The following is a 24,421-nucleotide window of genomic DNA, read 5'->3' as shown; positions in this document are numbered from 1 at the left end:
AAAGAGAGCTTTTGGAAAATCTGATAGGTAAACTTCAAGAGGTTTAGAAACTGTCATTGAAAATGTGAACTCTTGCGGCAGGAGAGATGGGTCAGCAATTAAGAGCATTCTTCCGGAGGATCCAAATTCAGTTCCCAGTACCCTCTGTGACTTCGGGGTATCTGACACCCTCTTTGGGCCTCTTCAGGTACCAGGTGAACACATTTGCTACACAGACATACACACAGGCAAAACACTCATATACATAAAAAATTAATTAATTAGTTTCTTTGTTGGTTGTTTTATTTGAGTGTGTGTGTGTGTGTGTGTGTGTGTGTGTGTGTGTGTGAGAGAGAGAGAGAGAGAGAGAGAGAGAGCGCACTGTTGAATGTAGCTGCCTCTTGCTTTACTTAACAGATCAGAGAGAGAGAGAGCGCGCTAGCTGAGAACTGGTAGTGTTAATCATAGACAAAATCATTTTAAAGTAAATGTTATAATTGTCATTTTAAAATGTAATACGGACCGGGAGGTGGTGGCACATGTCTTTAATTTCAACTATGGGTTGAAATCTCTCAAACTATGAGTCAAAACAATCCTTTTTTCAAAGTCGAATTATCTCAGATAGTTTGTCATAGTGACATATAGCTAATATAGGCCAGATAAGAGAATAAATCCACTTAAAGTAAAGCAAAGACATGCAATGAACAATTTTATTCCTTAAGCCGGAAGCAGAGGCAGGCGGAAGCAGAGGCAGGTGGATCTCTGTGAGTTCGAGGCCAGCCTGGGCTACAGAGTGAGTTCCAGGGAAGGCGCCAAAGCTACACAGAGAAACCCTGTCTCGAAACAACAACAACAACAACAACAACAACAAAATCTTCCTAAAATATAATATGGGCTGATAAGATGGCTCAGTGGATCGGGGTTGCTTGTCGCCACTCCTGACAATATGAACTAGATCCCCAGGACCCACGTGGTGGAAGGAGAGAACATACTCTTTCCTCTGACCTCCATGGGCATGCTAGGGTACATGCAGTATACATGTAATAAATACATCTTCAGTCCAAAACATTGCCCTTCACCACTCCCTTTTAATATTTTTAAAGGTGGTCACTGGAACAAAATTTCAGCACGATGAATGAATTTAATGACTTTTGAGAATTTTTTTAAAGATTTTTTATTAAATATGTAATCCAAAAGGAAAAACACCACAGGTAGATTGTATTGAAAGCTCCAGTCTGTGTGGAAAAAGGAAATTGGTAGTCTTGCAGTCAAGGAAGGCTTCACAGAGAAGAGAGCATGAACATGTGTACAGGCCCCAAAGTGCAAGGAATACCCAGTGGATTTTTAGGGGGCTAAAGAGTGAATGTCAGGTGATTGAAAGAGCTAACATAGGGGTTTGGGGTAGCAAAATAAGTGATTTCAGCTCTTTCTGTAGACACTGGAGGATTTTGAGCAGGTTAGGCAAATTAAGTTTCTACATCTTTCGGTGACTACCCTTTGTGGAAGCTGGACCATAAGGAACTACTAGTAGAAATAGAGACATCAACTACTAAAGAGCTTTTTTAGTTTTATGATAGAGTAGGTAGAAGAAAGAGAATGTGGATTTTCTGTGCCGTTTCAGGCATGTAGGTGTTGACATTCATCCGTGTAACCTCACTCTGGAAATTAGATCGCAGACTGTTAAATGTTAGCATGTTGTGTTACTATTAGGTATATGTGTGTTCTGCCTTCCTGTCGGCTCAGTCTTGCATTGACAGTGAGGCAATTAATTGCCCTGCTTTGTATTGAGCTCCTCTTACTGATCTCATCTTGCCTCAATATATCACCAAATAAATGTTTTTACAGTGTCTAGTTCATTATGTAGACATTTTTTGTTCTGCTTGTCAGAATTCCTTGTTACAAATGACAGAAACTCACCCCAGATAGCCTTAAAACACAAATGAGAAAGTATTGCTCAAATAGTTAAAAACCCTACTAGATTCAGGCATGTCTGGATTCAGGTGCTTAAGGAATAAAATTGTTCATTGCATGTCTTTGCTTTACTTTAAGTGGATTTATTCTCTTATCTGGCCTATATTAGCTATATGTCACTATGACAAACTATCTGAGATAATTCGACTTTGAAAAAAGGATTGTTTTGACTCATAGTTTGAGAGATTTCAACCCATAGTCACAGCCCCATTGCTGTGGGTCTATGACAGCACAGTACATCATGGTGGCAGCACATAGCGAGGCGTTGTTTACCTCATGGCAGCTAGGGGTCAAGAAGAAAGGGGAGAAAGAGGTACTTGTAGTAGTCCTTCCTTGTTGGGGCCACCAGCCCACAACTAATGATGCAGAGGCTTACTGTTAATTATGAAAGCTTGGTCATTAGCTTAGGTTTGTCCCACTAGCTCTTACAACTTAAATTAACCTGCTTTTATTAATCTATGTTCTTCCATGTGGCTCGGTTACCTCTATTCTGTACCATGTCTGACTTCTTCAGTGACTCCCTGGCGTCTGGCTGGCGTGATCCATGCACCTAGATTCCTCCTCTTCCTCTTCCTCTCCCTGGAAATCCCACCTACCCTCTCCTGCCTAGCCATTGGCCACTCAGCTCTTTATTACACCAATCACAGCAATACATTTTCACACAGTGTACAGATATCCCACAATGGACGCCTATTTCCTACTATCTCCTTCAAGGTCATGTTCCAGTGACCTAATGTCCATTCATTAAGTCCCACCTCCTAAAGTTCTACCTTCTCACAGTAATGCCACAGCTGATGTTCTTATTTCATTTTTATTTCTGTAATAAAAATACTCTGACAAGAAGCAACTAAGGGAGAAACTGTTTATTTTAGCTCACAAATCCAGGTTACAGTCCATCATAGCAAGGAAGTCAAACTAGTAAGCACTTGAAATGGTTAGACACTTCACATCCATGGTGAAGAGCAGAGAAAAATAGATGTGCACATGCTCGTTTGTGCTTAATCAGTTTCTCCTCTCTTAAATAGCTAAGGATCCCCTCCCTAGGGAATGGTGCCACCCACAGTGGGCTGGATCTTCTCAGTTAAGACAGTCCCCACAAAGATGTACCCATAGGCCAACCCAATGTAAACAATCCCTCATTGAGACTCTCTACTCAGGTAACTCTAGATTGTGGCAAGTTGACAAGGCTAACCATCACAATTGGGAACCCAGCTTGTGAGTGTGACTCTATTTCTTTCAGTTCTGGAAGCTACTTTGTATGGAGAGGGGAATGAGAGCTATAGGAAATCTAACCCAGGGCCTTCTGTATGCTAAGGAGGTGTTCTACCACTAGGCCACACACCCTGCCCTTCTACTTCTGTTAATACGTTAGCTTTATGGTATTGGTTACTCACACAACTAGTTGGTTGCTGTTAAAAGCTAACAGTGTTTTACAGTTGGTTTTCTTATATGTAAGTATGAGAGCAGGCTACATCTCTGGGTCACAGGGTAGCTGTTGGGGTAGGGAGCAATTTGGAAGAGAGAAGAGACTCTGTGTAAAGATTTGTTGGGATCGTGAAGGTGGGACTGTATGTGTGAAGGGAGCTGAGTCATTTGAAATGTGAGGGTGATGACTAATAAAATTAGTTCAACAAGCTTTATTAAACACAGGAGCCCAATAAATAAATCCTTGGGGAATTCCATCCAGTTGACTCTGTTCTGTTGTCCCGAGTCCATAAGTGTCCTGCAGTTCCAGTGTTAGCTCAGCATCCACATTACAGACCTTGTCTACCCTCCCTTCGCTTTCACACACCCTAGGAAGAGCAGGGTATGTTACTGCTTCAGCTTCTCTGGTCTCTTAAGTTGTTCAACTCTATCCCATCCTCGGCCTTTAAGAATTACTGTGATATTGCCATCAGCCAAGAAGATGGTGTAAACATGGTTTCTTAGCTTGTATGAAGACATTAGCCCTTTGTTTTCATTTTACCAGAACAGAATCATGGTGTTGAATATGTGTTTTAAGAGTATATGTACCGCCGGGCGGTGGTGAGGCACGCCTTTAATCCCAGCACTTGGGAGGCAGAGGCAGGCAGATCTCTGTGAGTTCGAGGCCAGCCTGGTCTCCAAAGCGAGTTCCAGGAAAGGCGCAAAGCTACACAGAGAAACCCTGTCTTGAAAAACCAAAAAAAAAAAGAGTATATGTACCAATCTAGGTAGTCATGTACCCTGGCTTCTCTGATTACCCTCCACCATTGTAGCTTCACCCCCAGTGAACTCTCCTGCCCCCTTAACCTCAGCTTCTGGCCCACAAAGATACTAGTTTACCTATCTCAACTCTGAGTTGAGCAATAAGCTGTATTTTACATTTGAAGCAGCCCCCCGTTTCTATATTTCATTAAAACCTGATACCATCTAAAAAAGTTTCTGTGTGAGCAAGAATTTATACCAAAGCATACGTATATGTATCACTTTATTGTAATAGTTAATATATGATATCCAGTTTTAGTAGCACAAAGAAAAAAGGAAATACATACATACATACATACATACATACATACATACAGGTTGTTACATAGACTGGGTTTTTTTTTTTGGATTGCTAATATGAGCAGGAAGCAGCACACCAAAAAGAGAAGGGGAAAAGCTGAAAGAAATAGCTGTCTGATTATAGCTATATATTTCTGCATTGTTATATGAGGGTTTGGTTCTAATGAAATCGTTTTTTATTGAAAATAGATTGTTTTCATACAATATAGTCTGATTATGGTTACCCCTCCCCCAACTCCGCCCAGAGCCTCTCCACCTTCCCATCCCCCCACATTTAATTGGAAAGCAGCATATAGTTAAAGTAATCGTATCAGAAATGTAGGCTTGGCCTAGACACATCTATCCCCCTCCTCCTTGTGACATGCATTTGCCTTTGTCTTGGTTAGCTGGCAGATTGGCATCAGACACTCCTCCATTTGCATACCATTGTCAACCAAAGGCCCCAGACCTCTGAAGAAATGGACCTGTTTGGTTAGCTCATAAGACTTGGTGGGTGGAAATGCAGGGGATATTGGATAGAGCATCCCCAAGTAGAGGAAGAACACAAAGACAAACTCCTGGAGCATCTTTATTAGAAAAGACAGCAGAACCTGGTGCGCCAGAGTATCTGCAAGTCTGTGGCCATCTCAATTTTTATGAGTCACACTGAATGGAAAGTCCTACATCATCTTGTTACATAACACATCCTGTTTTATGGATTTGAAACAGTAAGCAAATCAGAAAGTCTGCTTTTTGTTGTGTGCAGGGAACATCCCAGTTTTCCATGGATTCGGTGTCTGTAATTTTGAGTATAAGGATCCTCTGAAACCCCCGCCTGCTTTTCTGTAGTTGAATGAATCTAGTCTTAGGTAAAGATGAACTAAGATGGGGATTAACTAAGCAGAATAAAAGAGAGAACTTTCAGTTAATGGGACAGTGACATTTCATAATCTAAACCACGCTTGACCCTGTGTAAGCTGTCACTGCTGTGTCGTTGGAAGGCTGTTTTAGGCTCAAGGTTAGTGGGGCATGCCAGGAAGAGGTTGGTTTCTTACTTAGGATCTCCTGATGTTTTCCTGTCACAAGCTTACCCATCACGCCTCAGAACAGATATAACTGCACATGTTATATAGTGATATAGGAATAGTGATTCTTTTCTTTTTTTTTTTTTTTTTTTTTGGTTTCTTAGTTTTTGAAGCTTATTTAATTTTTTTTGGTTTTTTTTTAATTTTATTTTATAATTTAATTTAATTTTACATATCAGCCATGGATTCCCTTGTCCTCCCCCCTCCCGCCCCCCCCAGCCTTCCTCCCAGCCCACCCCCCCATTCCCATCTCCTCCAGGGCAAGGACTCCCCTGGGGATTGAGTTCAACCTGGTAGATTCAGTTCAGGCAGGTCCAGTCCTGTCCTCCAGGCTGAGCTAAGTAGGACATAAGCCCCAGGTTCCAAACAGCCAGCTCATGCACTGAGGACAGGTCCCGGTCCCACTGCCTGGATGCCTCCCAAACAGTTCAAGCCAATCAACTGTCTCACTTATCTGATTGCTGAGTCTAAAAGAATCACTATTCCAATCCACTATAGGAATAACACACTTTCAGCCCTTCAAGACTGGGTGGATATTCCTACACCTTCTTGTTGCATAACACATCCTGTTTTATAGCTTTTAAAGCAGTAAGCAAATCAGAAAGTATTCTTTTTGTTGAATGCACGAACACCCCGGTCTTCCATGGACTTTGATTGACTTTAAAGCCATTGATTTGTACTTGTTGGCTGGAGAACTATTTTAGTGCATCCAATGTTGTTGCTCCTGTAGGTAGTATCTGTTGAGTTTTAGATTTTTTCTAGAGAGTATAGACGAGTTAAAAGAGAAAGTCAGGTATTTAGTTTCTTGTGGGAGACCATGTGAAACACTGCCAATAGTTTTCTGCCTAGTAGCTTCGGTAGTGTCCTTTCAAAATTACCCAGTGGAGTTTTTCATGACTCTCCCTATAAATAGCATAGTGCCCTCTGAATAGTGCTTGTTGTTTTGTTTTATGCTTAGATTGAACCCAAGGCTTCATGCCTGCCAGCCAAGCACTGCACTTTGAGCTGTGCATTTTTCAGCTTGCAGAATGCCACCAGTATCCCTCTATTAGCATACCAGGGTCAAGCAAAGACCCCAGACCTCTAAACACATAGACCCATTTGGGTGGCTCACAAAAACCAGTGGGTGGGTAGGACTACAGGTAATGTGTTAAACTGGCAAGTAAGATAATTTTTAATTTGGCAAGGTTCTAATTGTGAAAGTACATTTTATTACGTACATATTTCTTTGTATATTTTCAGAAGTCAGCCAACTTCATGTGACTCATTTCTTAACCATTTTATTTGTGGGCTCAGTTTTTACTAGGGTTGGCTTTAAAACTATTGGACTGAGGATATAGTTCAGTAGTAGAATATTTGCCTAACGTGTAGAATGCTCCAGTTTCAATCCCTAGTACTACCAAATATATAAATAGCTTTATTTTATTTATTTGGGTACTATAGAATTTGTTTATTTAAAGCATGCAACTGCTTTTAAGTATATTCATGAGGTTGTTCATCTGTCACCCCAATTAACTTGAATCTCCTTTATAAAGAAAAGAGAAAACTGGGCTGGAGAGATGGCTTAGTAGTTAAGAACACTTGTTCTTGTAGAGGACTCAGGTTCAGTTCCCAGCACCCACATGATTTGTAACCATCTGTAACTCCAGTTCTAGGGAATCTAACACTCTCTTTTGACTCTATGGGTACCAGCCATGCACATGGTGTACATAAATACATGCAGGCAAAGTGCACATACACATAAAATAATAAAATAATTTTTAATAAAGAAAAGGAAAAATGTTTTATTCTTTCATCAGTCGATAGATTCTTGCCATTTCTACTTTTCAGCTTTTATGAGTAATGCTGTTGTGAACATTTATGTACAACTTTTCATGAGACGGTCCAAACCTTTTTGTTGACTCTGCTGCTTTTCTAGAACACACCGGTGATATTACAGCTAATGAGGGCTCCCGTATGCTCCCCCACATAGCATCTACTGGTTAGATGAATGAAGTGGCTGGATTGCAGACATGGTAGCTGAGGTCCAGACAGGGCTGGTAGCTTTTCTGACCACATAGAGCTAGGAGGTGGATGAGGGCCCTGAACACAGGTATCTTGCTCCCAGGTTCAGTGCTTTACCAACTGATTGGAAACATGAAGGCCAAGAAGACCCGAAACCTGCAATACACAGATTGGTAAAGCCCGATAGACTTTTTCTGTTTGGTGTTTCTTCTCTTGTAGACATTACAACAGTTTGGTCTGGTCTGAAGGTTTAAAAAAAGGACAGAAGAATTAGAAAGTTCTTAGAGATTGTCTAGTCTCATCTCCTAATTATACGAGTGATGCATCTGAGATGCAGAGATGCACAGGTCTCTTTGTGCTCTTTGTTTTGGAGTCCTCATCCACCTCCATAGCTAAACATGAATCGTGTAGATTTATGAAGGTGATGCCAAGCATTTTTGTGTCTCTTCTCAATAGAACCCAGTCACTGGGCTGTTATCAGCCAGCCATGACCAGAAGGATGCCTGGGTCCGGGACAACATCTATAGCATACTGGCTGTTTGGGGCCTGGGCATGGCTTACCGAAAGAACGCTGACCGTGATGAGGATAAAGCCAAGGCCTATGAGCTGGAACAGGTAATAGTAACTTGCATCAGTGTCTTGTCTGTTCAGTACCTTTGTTTGAACTAGAAAACCTATGAGAGCATTTGAGATCTATCTTTATAAAGATGGAATTTAGGGGGTGGGGAATGAACTTAGGGCCTCACACAAGATAAGTACACACTGTACCAAATGAGCACCTGGTCCTGGGATTTATCTTTAATTCATACATTCCTGGACAACTTTCATAGTTAGTGGATGATTTGACCCAGTTGTTGCTTGTTTATAGTAACCTAAATGAGTGATAAGCAGCATGAAGAAAATTTGATAACTGGTAAAGCTAAGAAAGGAAGCTTACCTGTGGGAACAAAGTTTGGATTTGACCAGGGCTTGCTCAGTGTAAGGTGATGAAATCACTCAGTTTTTGAGGTATATAAAGTTTTTTAAATTACAAATAGCAATCACTGAGTGCTCCTCCAGAAAGATGGATGGATGAGTGAATCAGTTATTTGCTGGTATAATAATTCGATGTCAAGTTTCTTGCAACTCTCCCATCATACGCAAGCACGCATGCACACATGCCACTAAGGTTGATTAAATTTTCTATTCCTTTACTGAAACCCAAGCAGACCACAATGTTTCATATTTAATGTCTTTTACTATTGATGTGTTGTTAATAAACTAAAGGATGGGACTGGGCATAGTGGTATATGCCTTTAATCCCACTATTCAGAAGACAGAAGCAGATATATCTATGTAGACCAGCCTGGTCTACATCGTGAGTTCCAGACCATCCAGGGCTACAGTGATTCTCTGTCTCAATAAATAAATACTAATGGGAACATCACCCTTGATTATGGAAAATAATAATCACTGAGCATCTTTGAGTAATATTCAGTTAGTGATACTTGGGGCTTGATTAACACAATCTTTCATTGTGTGAGATTGTCTCATGAATTTGGGAATATTTAGGGACTCTGATCCTGATCATTAAGTTCCAATAATCTTTACCTCTGTCATTGTTACGATTAGAGTGCTCCTACCCCCACATTTCTAGATGCTTCCCCACTACTGGGGATTGGCAGTAGCAGTCCAAGTTGGAAAGCACTTACTTCTTCTCATGGGAAATAGCTTTTCTTAGTTTGATGGGAAGTTAGTTGACAAATGTGTATGTTGTCTACAGTGGAAGCATTATAACAGTGCTAACTTTACCTTGTATGTGAGGTAACATTTTCTTCCCCAGCAGATTTTTTTTTTGAGACAGGATTTCTCTATGTAGCCCTAACTGTCCTGGAACTCACTCTGTAGACCAGGCTGGCCTCAAACTCACAGAGATCTGCCTGCTTCTGCTTCCCAAGTGCTGGGATTAAAGTCGTGCGCCACCATGCCTGGCTCCCCAACAGATTTTTTTTTTTTTTTTTGGTGATTTTTGTTTGTTTGTTTGTTTTCTGAGACAGGGTTTCTCTGTAGTTTTGCACCTTTCCTGGAACTCACTCTGTAGACCAGGCTAGCCTCAAACTCACAGAGATCCTCCTGGCTCTGTTTCTCGAGTGCTGGGATTAAAGGCGTGCACCACCACCACCCAGCTAGCTTCCCCAACAGATTTTATAACAAAAAATTGGAATTATATTCTAGGATCCTAGGATTTCAAAGGAGGAAGGGCCTGATTTAGACTTTTCCCTGGCCATGAACTTCCAGGTCCTTTTTCTCTACTGTTACCTGTAAGGCGTGGTATGTGCTGTGAGACACCCATGCCTGTAAGTAGAAACTTCTTTCAGTCCCTGATGTCTGATTATTTAGGTTCTGTTTTTCTTCACCGTTTGGCATCACAGAGAGTTGAGAAAGGTTACTTCATCTCCTTCAGGCTCAGGTTCCTCATGTAGAGACTGGAGTAAAAATGCTACCCACCTTAAAAAGCTGGTCCTGGAATTCAAAATAATACAAGTAAAGTGTTTTCCACAGTGTCTGGATGCAGTGTCTAATTAATTAATGTAGCATTATTACGATTTAGAATGATGATGATAGTGATAGTAATCAGTTGCAATATTAATAATAATCACATTATTAAAAAATCTTGGATACCACTTGTATTTTGTAAGAACTTTGCTCAGTGGCCCAATAATGGTGTCACAAATGGCTCTTTTGGCAAAATATCATTACTTTTGGACAGGCTTAATCGTCCTTAGTATAACAAAAATAAATTACTAAGAAATGTAACATAGAGTTCCAGAATACAAAGCTTATTAAAATGTCAGTTGGTAGTCATTAAATTCCAGAGCCCAAAGATGCATCTGCTCCAACCCTTTTATTTGAGATAAATCACTTTGTCAAAATATTTATTTTGTGATGGAGTAGAAAAGTCTCAATAATGCGAACAATCAGAATACTTATGTATATTTGGGATCTGTCTTTTCTGAAACATTGCCAGACAACACTGGCTTATTGAGGCCTTGTTACCGATGCTGCCTTTTTTCCACAGAATGTGGTGAAGCTGATGCGAGGTCTTCTCCAGTGCATGATGAGACAGGTAGGTGGCATGTGACAGACTGGTACCTACACAGCATTGGAGTATGCATTGTATCATTTAATTGGGATGGCATCTTCGTTACATTTGGAACTTTCTCAAGAAGAAAAAACCAGAAATATTTTGCTTACTTCCTCCTTTTAAAATTATCCTCAATAATTTTATTATGCTATAGAACCATAGTTTCAAAGGACAGTTTTGAAGGCCCTCTTTCAAAGGTTTATATGTATAAAAGGAGAACATGTCTTTTTTTTAATTAAGAAAGAAGAATATTAAAACCACTCAGAGAAACCCACATACTACTTATTATTTATTCTGGGTGTTTTCACTTCGGATCAAGTCCTTGAGTTTTTAAAATTTGTCATTATTGGAGTCAGCTAGGTGATTCAGTCATCATTAAGCCTGAAGACCTGAGTTCAGTGCTAGCTCCCACATGCTAGATGGAGAAAAACAATTTCCACAAGTTATCCTCTGTCCCCAACATGCATGCCTGCACACACACACATGCACACAAAAAGATAAATAAATGTAGTTTGTGTTTTAAAATTGGAGTTGTTACTTACTGATATCTTCAGTGTAGGGTAAATGAAACAATTTGTTGCAATATTATACACAGAACCTTGTATTAGCATCTGCACTGGTTCAGAGGTGTATGTACTACCGTAACCCCATCCTTAGTCAGAATAGCCAAAGACATTGCACTCTTTTCTTTGCCATGTTCAGAAAAGAGAAGTTGGCATTTAAATGGGTTCTTTTCCTTCCTTCCCTGTGTCCTTGAGAACCTACCATGTGCCCCTGCTGGGGAGTCTGTGGACAAGGACGCCTTTTGACCTGAGCCTCACCTGTGAACCCTGGGCTGAGGTCTTTCCATTGAATGAGTGGGAAGAATCTCCATCATGGCCCCTGTGTGTAGTGCTGCTCATTAGCAGCTACCTGCCACCCTCCTGGCTCCCAGAGATAGCAGATGAGAGGTCTAGTAGATTCGGTGACTACCCCTAGATAGGACATCTGCCAGCTCTGAACCTGGATAGCTAGGTGAAGCCGGCTGTCTTCTCCCTCAGGTGGACAAAGTGGAGAAGTTCAAGCACACGCAGAGTACCAAGGACAGTCTGCATGCCAAGTACAACACTGCCACTTGCAGCACCGTGGTGGGTGATGACCAGTGGGGCCACCTCCAGGTGGATGCCACCTCCCTCTTCCTCCTGTTCCTGGCCCAGATGACTGCCTCAGGTGAGCTATGGCCATTTGAGAGACAAGTCAGAAAGTGAAGGGGGCAAGGTCCATTTGTACTGTGGTAAGAAAATACCCACGACTGGGACATTCAAACAGTATAGACGCTTCTTTGCTCACAGTTCTAGAGGCTGCAAAGTCCAAGATTAAGGTACCAACAGGTCCAGCTGTCTGGTGAGAGCTACCTCCTCTGAAGAAGTAGAAAGCTTTGTTTTTACAGGGCAGATGGATCGAGAACTAAATGCTGTATGAAGCCTCTGACGAGGCCCCTAATCCATCCATGACTTAAACTCATATAGGCCCCACATCTTAGTACTGTCACATCAGCAACGCTGAATTCAGAGGGCCACACTGAGAACATACCAAGTGCTGGGAATTAGTAGTCGATCATACAGAGGAAAAGCATGCCTCCCTGTGGTGTCATGTGCATCTGTGTCTGCGATAGGGCAGGGAATGCAGTCTGACACCTGGAGACAGAAATCAGCTCTACCTGGGCATGTGCAAGTTTTGCTTTGGCTCACTCAGGGATAGAGACCGATAGATACTTCAGGCTCAAACCTTTGCTTTATTGGAACCTTCTCGGCACAAACATACCATGTTCCAGAGAGCCCATGCCTTATGTCTGGACTTTCTTCCCATAGCACACCCTCAGTGGTGGAGCTACCCCCACTTTCTATCTTTCCTTTACTTCCCCTCTGCTTTCTGAGGTTACACATTAACCTCAGGACTTCCTTCAGAGTTAACTGGTGATGCCCAGTAAGGAAAGTAAAAAGACTTATGTGCTAGCAAAATATTTGTTGTGTGTAACCAGCCACTCTCTTCACAGTGTCGCTTTTCTTTATTAGGCTTGCGTATTATTTTCACCCTTGATGAAGTGGCCTTCATACAGAATCTTGTCTTTTACATAGAAGCTGCATATAAAGTTGCTGTAAGTACCCATGCTGGCAGTCTTTTTTCCAGTTGTCATAAAATCATCCAGTTCTGTGAAAGCCAGCTGTTGGGGGCTCACTAGAATGGTAGCAAAACTAGAGCTGTGTGAAATGTGTCATCTCTGTCTGCAAAGTATATGCATTTTTTCGTCCTGGGATATAGTTGGGGATTTCATTTTGGAATGTACCACACACTCTGTCTGAATACGTTACTATATTATAAATAACACCTTCAAGTGGTCCATAGGAAGTGTATGAGTTGGGCTGAAAAGGGGGCCATGTTGGTGCCTTGATGGGAACTGGGGCACCATGGGGACTACCCCATCAGGGCACAGACAGAGAAGGCCTACACTATGAGTATAAACATAAACAGAGTTCACTTCCTCAAGGCTTCTGTCTGTGTTGGAAGATAAGCCTTGATGTACTTCTAGAGCAGTGGTTCTCAACCTTCCCGACACTGTGACCCTTTAATACAGTTAAATTATGTTGGGGTGACCTCCATCCATAACATTATTTTTGTTGCTACTTTATAACTATAATTTTGCTACTGCTATGACTCGTAATGTAAATATCTGTGTTTTCAGATAGTCTTAGGTGTCCCATTGGAAGGGCTGTTTGACCCCCCTCAAGGGTCGCGACCCACAGGTTGAGAACCACTGCTCTAGACAATAATTTGCAAGGCTGACTGTCAAGGCAGTAAGGAAAAGGCAGATGGCACTATGGCTTCTGCAGCTACTTGACCCTGTGCAACAGGAACGCTCCATAGATACTGTGTACCCAAATGAACATAGCTGTGTTTCAAGTAGACTTCATTCCAGTTCTAAAGCAGTGATTTGTGTTGAGGTAATCATTCTCTCACATGGGACAGTGATAGTATCTGGAAACATTTGGGGCAGTCACACTTAGGAGGGAACAGGCATCTTGTGAGAGAAGGCCAGGAACTGCCTATAATACAGAAGAGAGCCATCTCAACCCTATATAGACTTATCTGTCCCAAAATGTGAGTAGTGCCAAAGTTGACAAACCCTAGTCTAAAGAATTTCGAGAGATCTTTGTGGGAAAGTTGTATTTTCAGTTGGACCTTGGGAGATGAGTAGGGTTTCCATAAGAAGAGAGGAAGAGAAAGGGCATCTGAGTGAGGAATAGTATGAGTAATGAGCGGTTACAGACAGGAACAGGCTGGGGGCGTGTGATTCAGGGACGGCAGAGGTTGGGAGCATATGGGGTAGAGAGTGCAGAGTAAAGGCACAGACTTCAGATGAAAATTGACACTGGAAATGATGGAGTATCTGTCAACTTGCTGGCATGCTGAAGGTAGAGGCCAGATTAGAGAGGGTATAGCCATGCAAAGAGTCATTGATGTGATCTACTAGGAAAGAAACTATTGCTCAATTTATCTGAGATGAAGGCTGAACTCATCACATAGTCTTCAAGGATGAATTTGATGGCTGCTAGATTGGAGTATGGAATATTAGAAGCAAAAGAATGCGCAGATATGAGAAAAGACACTTGGGTCCACCTACAGGGCCTGCTCGCAGGGCAGGGTCTACACTGGCCCCAGTCTGCCTAGGTTTTGGTGTTCACATTTGAAAATGTCCTTCCTTGTTTTTGTTTGTTCTTTTTTATTTTTACTTTTTAAATTTTTTTGAGACAGGATGACCTCAAACTCAGCAATTCTCCTGCCTCTGTCTTCTAGGTGCTGGGATTACAGGTATGAATACTATGTCTGGTTTTTTTTTCATATTTTTGAAGTCTTTGCTACCCCCCCCAACCAAAGTCATTAGTCTTAATTTTCAATTTTCATGACTTTGCGTAGTAGGAGCCACTGTGGCCATCATTCCTCTTTGGATATTAAAAAATAAAAACTGATACTTTGGCATCAACTCTGCTCTTTTTTATTTTTTTGAGAGTATAATATAATTATGTTATTTCCCCTTCCCTTTCCTCCCTCCAAACCTTCCCATATACCCCCCTTGCTTTCTATCAAATTCATGCCTTTTTCTTTAATTGCCCCCCCCACACACATGTATTCTTAAATATCTGAATATAATCTACTCAGTCTGTATGCTGCTTGTATGTGTATTTTTTCAGGGCTGACCATTTGGTATTGGACAACCAAGTGATGTGCTCTTCCCTGGGGAAGACTATAGCTCTCAGCATTCTTTAGTGGCCTGTAGTTCTTTGTCTATGGTTGAGGCTTCAGGAGTCTTTCCCCTTCCATGTTGACATGTCTGTTGGTGTCATATTTGCTCATGGTATCATGTTTAGGCAGCCATGTTGGTTCTTGTTAGGATTTTGCTCTTTTTGTAGTGTATGCAGCATTTTTGAAACAACATATGACACTTGGGTTTTTAATAAAAATATGAATCACCAAAGTTAGGTATATATGTATTGAGTCTTGGGTGTGACAGTATTCCGATTAATTTGTATGAATGGGTCTTGAATACCATGTGCGTTCAGTGAGTCACTTTTGACCTTGGCTTCACTTACTTGCAATTTTCTTTACACAAGAGGTAATGCTAAAAATAGTTTTTGAAATTGTTTTAAATAAGTTCAAAGGCACTGACCAAATAGAAGGGCAGCACTTCAATATTAAGATAAGTAAAATATATTGTTCACTGCAAATTGAGTTTGTTACAAATTAATGCCCTTTAGAAATAAGCCTTCGGAGTGTCTTTGTGTGTTCTTTTGTTCCACTTGAGTATTTCCTTCTAAAATTCTGTACAGAGGCCAGCTAAGCTGAAATTGAGCAAGAACAGAAGAAACGTACAAAGCCATAAAGCCTTTGAGAAGGCATGCTCATGTTTGTTGTGTTGGTGCTAACATAAATAAAGTGCTTTTCCATAGTGTTGCTATGTCCTCCCCCACCTCTGACAGCTGGTTGCCTTTTTCTCCCCCAGGATTATGGAATGTGGGAGCGTGGAGATAAGACTAATCAGGGCATTCCAGAACTGAATGCGAGCTCTGTGGGAATGGCCAAGGTGACAGTCCTGTTTGTTCTCCTTCTCTGTGTCTTTCCTGCTTTGTCTGCTTCTCCTCTTCAGGAATTTGGAGTTCATGTGATTAGTCCAGTTTTCTTTTCAAAAGGCTGCAGCAAATATATGAAATCCACGTGGCACCTGTGCCCCAGCCAAGTGAAGTTACAGGTCAAGGAAACAGGTTTCCCACACTGAAGTCTGCGTGTGACTGGAAATAAGTTGTTCAACTCGTACTGTTCGGTGTGTCAGCCGTGGGTGCAAGCTCTTGCTGTTAATCTGTGTTAGTGATGGTCACTCTTCCTCTCCAGGTCATAGTGAGGGTTAAAGGTCAGAGGACGGGAGCACTTGGTAGGTGAGGTGCACGTCTTCAAGTCTACAAGGTCAGATAAGTAACAGTAATCAGAGAGAAGGAGAACAGGGCAAGAGGAAGGTACTGGGGATGCTGGGAACTCTCCCTGAAAGTGTTCCAGCTCGGAAGCAGTTAGAAGATGGTCATCAAGCCAGCTCTGTAATGCGGGCCTCTAATCCCACCATCTCAGAGTGCTGGAGCAGGATGGTGACTTGAACCCAGGCGTTTGTGCTCAACCTGGGCAGCACAGTGAGGCCTGTTCTAAAAAGGGAAAGGAGAAGAGAGGAGACAGGGCAGGCCAGGGATGGAGACAAGAAGAGTGGAAACAGAAGACGAAAGTGGGGGGACTCTGAGAGCCAAACAAAGTGTACCTGTCGGGCACATCCAGCCTGCAGACCACTGGTGTGAATCCCTTGCTAAAGACAACAGAGGCGGGAACTGCTTAGACAGCATGAAGACCCCAGAGTCACAGTTTTAAAAGCAACAATGAATATGCTGTTACAGCAAACTGGCAGAAATGAACTTTTTACTGAAAACCAAATTAACTTTCTTAACTAATCATGAGGTAGGTTAACTGCAAAAGTCGATGAGAGAAAAGCCAACCCGGAATTAATTTGTAGTGCCCCACACATGGTGTTATAGACTTGTTAAAATCCATCTTTCAGTAGGATATTACTTTCCTATGAGGGAATGCTCTCCCTTTCTTTCTTAGTCATAGAATGAGCAGTGTTATCCTGGAAAGCTCTGAGCTACTGAAAATGAAGAGAGACCATGGCAATAAGACTCTAGCTAGATTTTAAAGACATTTCTCCAATGTGTGTGTTAGACACTTAATGAAAAAGGAGTGCCACATTAGCATGCATACGTGTTTATTAGAAGAAAAGTAATTCTTACCCATTTTTGTAGGCAGCACTCGAGGCAATTGATGAACTTGATCTTTTTGGAGCCCATGGAGGACGCAAGTCAGTCATCCATGTCCTACCTGACGAAGTCGAGCACTGCCAGGTAACAGTCATTCCCCCAGAGCTCCGGAAAGTAGGGAAGGAGACTCCTGGCCCAGAACGGCGTGGGCTCCACCCCAGTTACTGATCTGACTTGGACTTCTTTGTGCCGCAGCTTCCCCGACCCTAAAGTGGGCATGTGCTTAGGCACCGTTCTTCCTGCCTCAGAGTAACTGTAAGGATCACAGTAAACCTGGACAACTTGCCCCAGTACTTTGTAGCCAGAAAGTACTATGAGACATACGCCATCAGGTTTTTGTGTGTGTGTGGAGCTAACAGCTGAAGCATCTTGGTTTCACTAGAAGCAAAATCTGTGCTATATTTTTTGAGTACATAAGTGGTTTTCTCACAGGTTCGTTCCTTAGTACTCCCAAATGGAGTGGCTGGCAAGTGGAATTTCACTTGAAATGAAGGAGGCATGGTGTGCAGAATGGGTGAGAGGAGAGAGAAATGAGAAGAGATGGCCAATTCAAAGAACTTCTTGGAAATACAGACCACAGGAATAATTGGTACAGTGTAGGGAGTGCCATTTAGCAGACAGTTCTTAATTATTATTAGCAATTATTAGTGTGGACCTACTATGTGCTAGGACTAAAGTGAGTCAGATACATACCTTGTCAATAATAAACCATGTTTGGTGGTGCATGCCTGGAATCCCAGGAGGAAGAGGCAAAAGGACCAAAAGTTCAAGCTCATCTTCAGCTACTGTGGGAGCTCATTTTCAGGTTTCCTAGTGGCTTTACCCAGCAGGTCTGCATAGAGAGGATGATTAGACCACAGGCCTGATTACAGGTGTCCGAGATGGCCTGCACTTGGCTGTGCTGGGGGAGGTCTTTTTGCTCCACACCTTGACATTCCTATAAATACCCTAGGGCAGACTAGGCCCAATGGATTAGGATCCAGGCCCTCTCGAGGCTATCCTGTATTTTCTATCTGTTCCTCCCCCCTCTACCTTTTAACTAATATTCCCTGCTGCCCCTACTCAAGAGCACTCTGGGGAAATGTGGGGCTGGTGGGTAGCCCCTCCACAAGCTACATAGACAATTACCAAGTTCAAGGCTAGCTTAAGCTGCATGAAACCCTGTCTCCAAAAATCTAAACCCAAAACACTTGTAAAATGTTTCAAGTGAAAGTTTGTGTTTCCAGGCAGAGAAACCCTGAAAAGGAGTGATTATTACCATGTACTTTATAGTTACATTTTGGTCAATGAGACGTGGCATATACTGTGGTATCAAAGTGTAATTTGTCTCTTATTGACCAAAATGTACCATAGAGCCTATGTGTGTAGTAGACTATACAATCTAAGTATTTGTAAGTGTACAATGATGAAGTCACCTAGTATCATATTTCTCAGAATGTACCACTCACTAAGTGATTCATGACTATAGTTAAAGAACTGAGCCAAGAATTGATTGACTATAAAAAAGTTTTATTCTAGAGCTGAAAGGTTCCACTCATCTTAACCCCACCTTCCAGCTCATTCCATTTTCCCCACTAAGACTTAATGAAGTCTATGGTATTTTCTTATGGTATACATTAATAAAGGAATACTGATATTTGTCTTAGTAGATATATAGTACAGTAGGAAAGTATAAGCTTGGTTATAATTCTAGCTTGGTCACTGGCTGCATGACCTTGGGCATGAATCCTGTGTCTCAGAGTCCTTGTGTATTAATTTGGTATAATACCTTATCTCTATCTTCAGATGGAATATTTAATGAGCTTGTTTTTGCAGGTGTCTAGCCTGTGTCTGTACACGCTAGAGTTCAACATTAGTTCTTTTACTTTTCCAAACATTTCCGTATAATTCTAACCCCCTTCTACATTTATAGTGCTTAATCTAGCTACCTTATTGTTGAGGCCATATCGTAGTACCTCTGATGATCTTAAAAATATTCTGTAACTAAACTAATTCTTACTGTTTTGTCTGACCACTCATGAGATCTTCTGCATTTTACTCCTCCTTCAAGCAGTTTCCAGCTTCCCTGACTCATCTAGTCCCATTTCACAAAAGCATCCGTTTCTCTGTGCTGGTCCTGTATGAGTGTTCTTGTCTGGTTTCTGTCTTCCTAGCCAGACATCTTGACCTGCTGACACAAACAGCGCTGTAGTTCCTCCCCATCAGTGGACATGGAAAGAAGGGAGGTAGCAGTTCTTAGCACAAGCCTCAGACTATCATGCTCTCTTCAACTCCCCCACTCCTCTCCTAAGGAAAAGGAAGCATTGTCTGGGTGGCTGGGTAAGCAGGGGTGGCCAGCGGAGGCCATGTTGGTAAGACTGAGTCCTTTTCCAAATAGACAAACTCGTTTGAATGTTTCCTTTAGGCTAAGGTGACGATCCCTAGATATTATATCTAACTAGTCCTGCTTCACTAACTTAAATCACCTCTTTGTTTTTTATTCAGTCAATTCTTTTCTCCATGTTGCCAAGAGCATCAACATCTAAAGAAATCGACGCTGGACTTCTTTCTATTATTTCTTTCCCGGCCTTTGCAGTAGAAGATGCGAACCTTGTAAATGTGACCAAAAATGAAATAATTTCTAAGCTTCAGGTAAGCATTGGCCAATGCCCCTCTGTTCTTCATTAAATGTCACATTCATGTGATGACATGGGGCAGCTAGCTTATCCTTGTAGCTCATGGTGTGGTTTTCCTAAATCAGCAGTTCTTTGCCTGTGCGTCATGAACCCTGTAGGGGTTGCATATCAGATATCCTGCATATCAGATATTTACATTATGATTTATAACACTAGCAAAATTATAGTTATGAAGTAGCAATGAAATGATTTTATGGTTGGGGGGGTCACCACAGCGTTAGGAAGGTTGAGAACCACTGCTTTAGAGGTTATAGGAAGACTCCTTAGAGACTCTCTTGAAAGCTCTATAGACCCTGCCAGAACAAAAGCACATATCCAAGTGCTTGATATGCAAGTATGAGGACCGGAGTTCAGATCCCCAGCACCCATTGAACAATCCAGACACAGAAGCACACATTCAAAATCCCAGCACTGGGGAGGAGGAGATGGGTGGATCCCTAAGGTTTTCTGGCCAGCCAGCTTAGCTGAATTGGTGAACTCCAGGTTCAGTGAGAGTCTGTGTCTCAAAAGAGTAAGGTGGAGGGAGATTGAGGAAAATGACTGACATCAACCTCCAGTCACACACACACACACACACACACACACACACACACACACACACACGTACGTCACATAAGGAGAAAGGTTGACTTTGAAGAACAAAGAAGCCAATGGAGGGAGAAAGGGAAACAAGAAAGTAACAGGAGAACAAAGTGCAATAAAAATATAAAAATTAGGAAATGTTTTTATTATGAAATATAATGAAACTCATATTTTTATATTCTAATAAAAATTTGGTGAAAACCCATTACTGCGTTCAGTGAAATGCAGTAACAGATCACTAAGCTGAGACCATATTATATTTTCAGCAAACAGAAATCCGTAAAATTGTCCAAGGATGTAAGTTTCCTAAGTCAAAGCTTACATGTTGATTGTCCCACCTGTAGTCAGCAGGAAATACCTTTGTCCCTTGCAAACAAAGCAATTAAAGAGTCTCTGATCATAATCCCAAAAGAAGGGGAGGGGTCAAGCTCTGTGGAGAAAAGGATGAGTTAGGGAGCTGCAGCTGAAAGAGCAGTTGTAATGTGCTTACAGGACAAGTGGCGTCTACGTCAAGTCCCCTGGGGTGATTCCCAGAACCACACAGAACTTGTAAAGGCCTCCAGGACAAGTGAGAGCCAAGACTGCCAGGGTAGTACCACCCCCAAAAGAAATTGGGAAATAGGGACCCAAAGCTGCCATCCAGGGATTAGGGACATCAGCTAAGGCACCATCACACCCAGTCTCCTTTCTTGACACCCAGAAAACTGGAGAGGAGCCCTGGCATCTACAGCCAGTGAGCCAGCTGCCATGTGATTCAGGAAGCTCCTCTTCCATACTTCCACCTTGTAACCTTCTCCGCCTCCTCCAGGCCTTGCCAGGCCTCTGAAGCAGACCATCTTCAACATGCACAGCCTGAGTGCATTGAGTCTGCAGAGTATCCGTTTACCTTTCCAGCTCTACACACAGGAGGCAGCCATTCCAAGTATCAGGGGCTTTTCACCTAGTGAGGATACCTTTGCATCTGTGTCTGATGCTGTAAACCACACGGAAAGAATGCTTATTCACTGAGTCCTTGGTAACCGTATTTGCAGCCCCACCCCAGCCTCTGATGGAATGCTTCTGTATTCTCTTCTGAGTGTTCATCAAGTCTGAATTTGCTTTGCTTGATACTTAAAAAGAACTCTTTACATTAAAGCAAAGAACACTGGTACATATTTGCTCACTGAAAAACGCAAGGGAAAGGAGATGAAGGACTGCTTTGAGTTGAAATTAAAAGGCAAAGAAAAATGCTTTTGATTTCATCAGCTCTGCTTTTTTTTTTTCCACCTTCACCTTACCAGGGCCGTTATGGATGCTGTCGCTTCCTTCGGGATGGTTATAAAACCCCAAGAGAGGTTGGATTTAAATATTGTTTCTCATGTTCCTTAACTACTCCATACCTACTTGCCACCGTGTCATTCTCCCTCTGCTGATTATAATTATATGTTGAATATTGTGAAGGAAAGTATTAATTTTAGAATCAGCAAGCCTGGAGTTATATAGAAAAGAATGATCATCAGGTCAAGCCAGTAATGTGAAACTGGCTTGTAAATCAAGGATGAGTAAGTCTGTGGCTCACATGTTAGTTTTTAAAGATAATCTATAGCATTCTCCTTGGGTTTTATTGCCACAGTGACTAATATAATGATATAAATGAAGCAGATCATCTGCCAAGCATTGTGATAGGCAAATTGCTATTTCTTAGAGAGAGAGGATGCTTTAATGTAATAAACTACCGAGGAGTCCTGTGGGTATTTCTGATTTAGTGTCTGAAATTTTGCCCAAACGAGCATTTCCCCATGGCAGTAGACTCCTAATCGTCACAAAGCTGCCTTGACTGAGACAGGCAAGGGAAACCCAGTGAGGCACAGTGGCATTGTATAAAATCTAACATTCTTTCTAAAAGTTTTATAAATTTGGTTCTAGGACCCACATCGATTGCATTATGACCCTGCCGAACTTAAGCTCTTTGAAAACATTGAATGTGAATGGCCTGTGTTCTGGACTTACTTAATCATAGATGGAATCTTCAATGGTGATGCTGTTCAGGTGAGAAAATGCTGGGCATTGTGCTCATAAGCCTGTTCATCCCACTGGTGGGCTGATCACTATTAGTATAGAGTCATTCAGAATTCACATCATTGTTGCAGCTATCTGTTGCCATTTTTAAAACTTTTCCAAAGCCTAGTGAATTAAAGCAGCAGCTGTTTTATTGATTTGCTCATAATTCTTTTATTTGGGCAGAGCCAGTAGGAACAGATTGTCTCTGCTTCTCCTTCTGTCCCCTGGGATAGTTCATAGGGCTAGAGGACCTACTTCTAACATAGTCCTAGTCACATGGCTAGTGAGTGAAATCTGGCTGCCAGCTAAGACTGGATGCTCAGCTGAGCTGTGGCGGGGACTTGGTTTTTCTCCATGTGCCTCACTTGGGCTTTTCACAGCGGTAGAATCTCTGGGCCATTAGATTTTTCATGCCATAGTTGTCTTTTCTCCAAGAATGTAAAAGCATAGGCTGCCAGGCTTTCTTAAGTCTTATTACAGAACTGGCAAAGCATCTCCATCACATGGTCAGTTAAATGACTGTCACATATTCAAGAGTGGGGGTGGGGCACACTAGGCAAGAGCATGAGTGCTAGAAGACATAGTTCCTTTCTATGTCAGACAGGTGTTCCTTTTGTTCCTTTCAGATCACTCGGTCATTTTGCTGTAGTTAGGTCTAGTTGAGAGGTACTCTGGTTTAGTGATACTCTCAGATAATACCTTGTTTAGTGTATCAACCCCTAACTGCCTCCCACGCTCCAGCTTTACTCCCTATTCATTCCATTCTCTACACCTGAGCCAGGATGATTTTATTAAAAGACAAACTTAGATTATGCTGCTTCCTGACAGTGTTAGTCACCTTTCTATCGCAGTGACAAAATATCTGAAATAAACAAGCTAGAAGGAGGAAAAAGTCCCTTTTGGCTCACTGTTTCAGAGGTCTTAACTCGTGGGTCATTTTAGCCTCATTGCTTTTGGTCCTGTAATGTGGTGATACATTGTGGTAGGGCACCTATAGCAAAAGAAAACTATTTACTTCATATCGGCCAAGAAACAGGGTATGTGGTAGGGGAAAAGCTAGGGCCCCAGTACATTCTCCCAAGAACATAACTCTAATGACTTACTTTCTCCACATAGGCCCTACCTGCTAGTTTCCACAACACTCAATAGTGCCAGCAGATCCTGTTAACCAGGATCTCCCTCTGGCTTCTCAGAGCCCATTCTAATCACACCCCAGGTCTGGAGAAGGAGATGGCAGTAGTCTCGTCTTGTGCATTTTGGCTTTTGCAAACCCAGTGCTCAGGAATATAGGCAGTAACTTAAAATGTTAAGGTCCCATCTTTATTCATTCTTTCATTGTGCTTAGAGTTTATCTCAGGCCTTCTTGTCTTTTATTCTAAGTATTGGAAGTTCTCCAAATGACTGACTTTGAATTTCAGTGAAAAATAGACTTAGCAATGATCAAGGGGACAGAGGGAGATAAGGAGATTAAAATGACTATGCTTCATATCTGTTTTAAGGGAATAAGAGATACTTTATTCTGTAACCATTTTAAGTGTCCATGATCCAGGAACATGTATTTAGGCTACTCCAAATTCCATGTTCCAACATAGAAACAGTTTCATGAAGTTTATATAGTTTTACAGAAGAAAGCAACTCATAAATCAAGGCAAGTTTAAAATATATTGGTAGGGTGGATACACCGGAGAGGCAGGTACAGAGATAGGGAAGCTTTTCTATAAGCCCCAAATGGTATTTGAGCTTTTGAGGTGGTGGAAGCTAGTGGTCTGCTAAATTTAAAAATTCCAAAAGGGTTTTATTATTAGTCACAGGGTGTTATTTCTAACACAGAAGTGGGCAAGGAGTGGCTACTTTGGAGAGCTAGACCCACTTCAAAATAAGGTCACTAGCTTCTGGACTTGGCAACATTCCAATCTTTCCATAGTACTGAAATTCTAGTCACTAATCAGTCTCTGCATATACAGATTCCTGTGGTGATATTTTGTTTGTGCTCTAACAAATAAAGCTTGCTTGGAGATCAGAGTGTGGAGCTAGCCACTAGTTAGCCATAGAGGCCAGGCGGTGGTGGCA

General features: G+C 41.8%; 1 protein-coding gene across 2 annotated transcripts in view; it reads left to right on the top strand.

Annotated features, from left to right (window-relative positions):
* Window positions 1–24,421, top strand: part of Phka2 (phosphorylase kinase regulatory subunit alpha 2) — an 87,819-nt gene that overhangs the window by 10,500 nt on the left and 52,898 nt on the right. For both annotated transcript variants that reach the window (XM_059250062.1, XM_059250061.1), the window contains exons 2-10: window positions 8,001–8,159; window positions 10,603–10,650; window positions 11,709–11,877; window positions 12,723–12,805; window positions 15,707–15,787; window positions 17,040–17,138; window positions 19,539–19,685; window positions 21,592–21,645; window positions 22,217–22,339. In XM_059250062.1, coding sequence (XP_059106045.1) covers window positions 8,001–8,159; window positions 10,603–10,650; window positions 11,709–11,877; window positions 12,723–12,805; window positions 15,707–15,787; window positions 17,040–17,138; window positions 19,539–19,685; window positions 21,592–21,645; window positions 22,217–22,339 — 963 coding nt within the window. The remainder of the gene's footprint in view (window positions 1–8,000; window positions 8,160–10,602; window positions 10,651–11,708; window positions 11,878–12,722; window positions 12,806–15,706; window positions 15,788–17,039; window positions 17,139–19,538; window positions 19,686–21,591; window positions 21,646–22,216; window positions 22,340–24,421) is intronic.

Source organism: Peromyscus eremicus, chromosome X (assembly GCF_949786415.1).
Source record: "Peromyscus eremicus chromosome X, PerEre_H2_v1, whole genome shotgun sequence".
NCBI classification, from domain to species: Eukaryota; Metazoa; Chordata; class Mammalia; order Rodentia; family Cricetidae; genus Peromyscus; species Peromyscus eremicus.
Note: the sequence above shows the minus strand (reverse complement) of the source record. Positions and strands in the feature narration are given on the sequence as shown.